The 4,958-nt window shown below is 36.4% G+C and overlaps 1 protein-coding gene across 1 annotated transcript in view; it reads right to left on the reverse strand.

Moving 5' to 3' along the window:
• Window positions 1-511: 511 nt before the first annotated feature.
• The window catches only part of LOC106873129 (zinc finger protein 239), a 10,119-nt gene continuing 5,672 nt past the window's right edge, over window positions 512-4,958 (reverse strand). The window contains exons 2-4 of the mRNA XM_052972587.1: window positions 1,633-1,869; window positions 1,012-1,446; window positions 512-663 (exon numbers count right to left, since the gene is read on the reverse strand). Of these exons, the coding sequence (XP_052828547.1) occupies window positions 512-663; window positions 1,012-1,446; window positions 1,633-1,869 (824 nt within the window). The remainder of the gene's footprint in view (window positions 664-1,011; window positions 1,447-1,632; window positions 1,870-4,958) is intronic.

The following is a 4,958-nucleotide window of genomic DNA, read 5'->3' on the forward strand; positions in this document are numbered from 1 at the left end:
GAGAGAGAGAGAGAGAGGGAGGGTGGAGCAAGGGAGAGAGAGAGACAGAGGGAGAAGGGGGGATTTATTTAGTAAAGGAAAATATCATGTTGCAAGAATGGAGAGAGATGGGAGAAAATATCTATGGATGTATGAAAATACAAAAATGCCAGCTAGAAAGAGTGAGAGAAATTGTGTGTGTGTTTGTTTGAAATGGAAAATGAGAGAATGTGTTAGATTAAGAAAGAGAGAGAACAGAAAATATACATGAACAAAAGAAAGAGATAGAGAATAGCAATAAAGAAAGTTTGTAAGAGCAAAAAAAAAAAGAGAGAAAGAGAAAGAGAGAAAGAGAAAGAGAGAGAGAGAGAGAGTGAAAAGGTGAAGAAATGCAACTCATTTATAGTAATGGACGGCAAGCAGTTTTTAAAGCATCAGATATTCATCACTCTCTCTTTCTTTCTCTCTAACTCTCTATTGCTCCCTTTCTCTTTTCCTTCTCCTTTCTTGCTCCCTTCTCTTTTCCAACAATTCAGTCACTGGGCTGAGTATGAGAAGGGGTTGTTTGTCCTTGGGTGCTGGAGTCAGTAATCTTTGGGTTCATATTCGACTGGTTTGACATGCCAAGCCCTGCTGCAGGGAACATTTGCAGAGCATGATAAATATGTGTGGTGTTAGCTGGCACTTGAATAGAAGGGAAAATCTGAGCAATTGGATACATTGGTGTAGCAGCATTCTGAAATATCTGACCACTTCCAGAGACTGCAGTTGCATTAAGAGACTGTGATGTACCAGCAATGTTGAGTGTGTGAAGGACTTTTACTTGTTCATCATGTTGTTCTTGATGATGATGATGGTGGTGGTGGTGATGCTGATGATGATGATCATGCTGTTCCTTTTCAAATGTCTGGTTATCATCAATGCTTTCATTGTCCTTCTGAGGAACGCAGCTCAGCTTTCGTTCCCCCTTGTTTGGTCGATTATGTCTGATAAGGTGATCATTGCGGGCAAATGCATAGCCACAGATCTTACATTTGAATGGTCTCTCACCAGTGTGAATTCTTTTATGAATTTTCAGGTGGTCCTTCCTTGAAAGCGCTTTGCTACAGATGTCGCAACTGAACATCTTATCTGGTTGATGGCTGGTCATGTGGCGTATCAGGTGGTCGTTGCGTGCAAATGCATAGCCACAAGTTAGACATCGATACGGTCGCTCACCAGAGTGGATTCTCTGATGTACTTTAAGGTGATCCCTACGAGATAGTGCTTTATTGCAGATATCGCAGGTAAATAGTTTCTGGTTGCTGTGAATACGTATATGGCGCACAAGATGATCGTTTCTGGCAAATGCAAAACCACATGTGGGGCATTTAAAAGGACGTTCTCCAGTGTGGATGCGTTTGTGCACTTTCAAGTGGTCACGTCGAGTTAAAGTCTTGTTGCATATGTCACAGCTATAAAGTTTCTCTGGTGCAACAGCTGCTTGTGTTAGTGTTGTTACAGTTGGTGTGGTGATGGTGGTGGTGGTGGTGGCGGTGGTATTTACATGAGAATGGCAATGATGGTGATTGTGATTGTGCTGCTGGTGATGATGATGGTGGTGATGGTGTAGGTGAGGTTGATGAGACTGATGGATGTGAAGGCCAGCATGACTGTTGGAAATGTTTGTGATGGCTTTTCCATCAACATTAGACAAGGTAGCAGAGGTTGAAACATTAGTTGTGAGAGGAATAGGGTTTGATGGTGTGACAAAAGGACCACTTCCCCACACATCATAGGGTGTGCTCTTCTCAACAGAAGAACCAGAAGTTACTGTGAAGCTGGAAGTGGCCTTGTTCTCAATAGTTTTAGAAGAGGACTCAACATCGGTATTAGCCATTGAATTCATGTCTGAATTAAAATAAAGCAAAATGGTTTAAAATGTCATTATGAAAATTTAGTCAGTCACAATTAGATACTACATGATACCAAATACCACTATGCTGGATAGCAGATTGACTTGGTTAAAACATCAACATAATCCTCATCAGTGTTATAATCATCTTCACCATCATCATCAAAATCTTATCTTTCTTTTTTCCATTTATTTTGAATTAAGTACTTGCCTCCAATGGGCTTTTTTCCTCTTTGGTAACAGCAAATCTAAAATAAACTCTTTGACTCACAAATATGAACTTATGTCATGAAAACAGATAAGCATTGAGTTCATATCACATCAACAACAACAAGAATAACAATTAAAAAAATATATAAATATAACTACATATATGTGTATGTGTGTGTGTATATATATATATATATATAGAGAGAGAGAGAGAGATAGATACATAGATACATAGATACATAGACAGATAGAGAGAGATATTAAAAAGAGTCTAAAACATAGTACGCAAATTAGTAGCTGCAGTTCTCTTGAAGCTACTAGATTTGATGTGTATATAAACAGATTCGCTACTTGTTTCCCTGTGATTGGTCAAATGATGTAGACACATCTGAGGAGACCCCAATAAGGGCCAAAAACTGATTAAGGTTGTCCATTATGTTTTTCAATTTACAAAGAAACAGGTAAATTTGACATGTTTACAGATGTGTATATAAATGCAGATTACATAAAAAAAAGTAAGGATGGGAAAGATGGTAACCTCATGTTTGATGTTAAAAATGTAATGAAAACTTTCAAAGCTACCAAGTGGAAATGGAGTTGTACCTCTAACGATATTTTGTGGTGTGATTATTATTTATGTTATAGTATTTGTGCAGTTTATATTTTGAGAACGGATACAAGGAAATGACAGTTGTATTGGTGACTAGAATATAGGGAAAGAAGCAAACCACAAAATAATAATAATAAAAAGTGAAAATAATTACTAAATGAGTTTTTCACTCTAATTATTGCAATTAACAATTAGCATTTTTAAAGACTCTACTTTTAAAACTGCATTTTGCCACTTTTGTATGTGTTGTGATGATCATTTTCATTGTTATCATCGATGTTATTAGTTAATGCTTCATACAGTTTCTAATAACTTTATAATACTGTGGAATAATATGAATAACTAAAAATGTAGCTCCCTCAGAATGTGATGTAACAATTACAAAAGATTAAACAAAATGAATAAACTGAAATGACAAGTTAGAGAGAAGTTGACAAAGCTGGTTGGGGGTCAAAACATGCCACCCTAGAGGATCCATTGTGGAAAACCAAAAACAAACAAAAAAAAAATGAAGAAGAAAAGGGCCAGAAAATGTTTCAAATTCTCAGGTTCTAAATCAACTTCAAGGTGTTCTGAAAATTGCAGAGATGGAAATATTCAGTTGAAGGTGACTGGTACCATGGTGAACCACAGACAGGAGCATAGATGGAGCCATTTGGAGATGTGGTACCCCTATAGAGAAGAAATTAAATAAAAAAGAATCAGTTATAGAGCTGACATCACTATCTCAAATTCGAAAATATATTTTTGTGATATTTTATGCTGCTGCATACCTCGATTAGACGAATTTAAGGTGTAACTTGTGAGCTTCATACTCTCCTGATTAACACAGTCAAACACACACATCTTTTTTGGCTTTTTTCTCCCACGTGTTTCAGTCATTGGATTGCAGCCATACCAGGGCACTGCTTTGAAGGCTTTAGCTGACCAAATCAAACCCAGTAATTACTTTAAGTCAGGTACTTATACCAAACCTGACAAAGGACTGGGATATCTGGTACCTTGCTGTACTCAAGAAGATCCAGCTGCCACAGCAGGACTGATACTGGTGCCACATAAAAAGCACCAAGTACACTTTGTGGAGTAGTTGGCATTAGGAAGGACAACCAGCCATAGAAACCATGCCAGAGCAGACAACGGAACCTGGTGTCACCCCTGGCCTTACCAGCTCCAGTCAAACCATCCAATCTATGCCAGCATGGAAAATGCATGTTAAATGATGACAATGATGATTAAGTCAGAGGAAGATAAACAAACATCAGTCATCAAGGTGCACATTTATATGGTTGGCTTCTGCAGTTTCTCATTCACAAAACATTGATCAGCCAGAGGCTGAAGAAGACACATGCCCAAAGCATTATCAAGTGAGACTGAACCCAGGACCATGTGATCGTGAAACAAACTTCTTAACCACACTGCTATCCCAGTGCATGTGTGAGTATGTGTGTTCATGTGTGCATTAAGATATATTTGTATGTATAAACACTTTGTATATACTACACTCAAAAAATAATTATTTAATTATTCCATAAAAATAATTACTGAAACATGAATATCATGAGATAGTCATTAGTTAGACTCATGGAATTTAAGATGCACAGGAGCATGCCTAGATTGATTTGTCTCATGAATTACCCAAATTAAATGAGCTGTAGATAAACCAATTCTCTTCTTTAACACTACTTTTATGCTATGAGCTATGAGATAATTTTCAAAATAATCTTTTAGTAGGGTCCAAAGTTATGGTTCATCACAATTCTATATTGTAAGTCCATGGGTGGGCTTCAGATAAACTGGGTTTTTTCAGAGTGATATATAAGTGACAAATTAAAATAATGGCCATTACATATAATTCCTTTATTATAGCAAATTTAGCTTACAGCTGTTCCCAGTATTCATTATAGATAGGTTTACTCAATTGGTCTATTGATCAATTGAGGTAAACTGAAAGACCTAAGAAAATTAATGCTACCTACGTCAGAGCTATTACTGGAATAACAAATGGACCAATTGAGTAAACTATCTATAATGACTACTGGAAACAGCTGTAAGCCAATTTTGCTATGATAAAGGAATTATATGTAATGACCATTATTTTAACTTGTTTCTTATATATATATATATATATATATATATATATATATATAATCTGAAAAGTATAGTATTATATATCCACCATGGCTGATCTTACCATTCAGTTTCGTGTAAAGAATACAATGGAGTATTAGGTAACAATCTGATTATATAACTTTACATTCATCAAAG

This window comes from Octopus bimaculoides, chromosome 14, assembly GCF_001194135.2.
Source record: "Octopus bimaculoides isolate UCB-OBI-ISO-001 chromosome 14, ASM119413v2, whole genome shotgun sequence".
Taxonomy (NCBI): domain Eukaryota; kingdom Metazoa; phylum Mollusca; class Cephalopoda; order Octopoda; family Octopodidae; genus Octopus; species Octopus bimaculoides.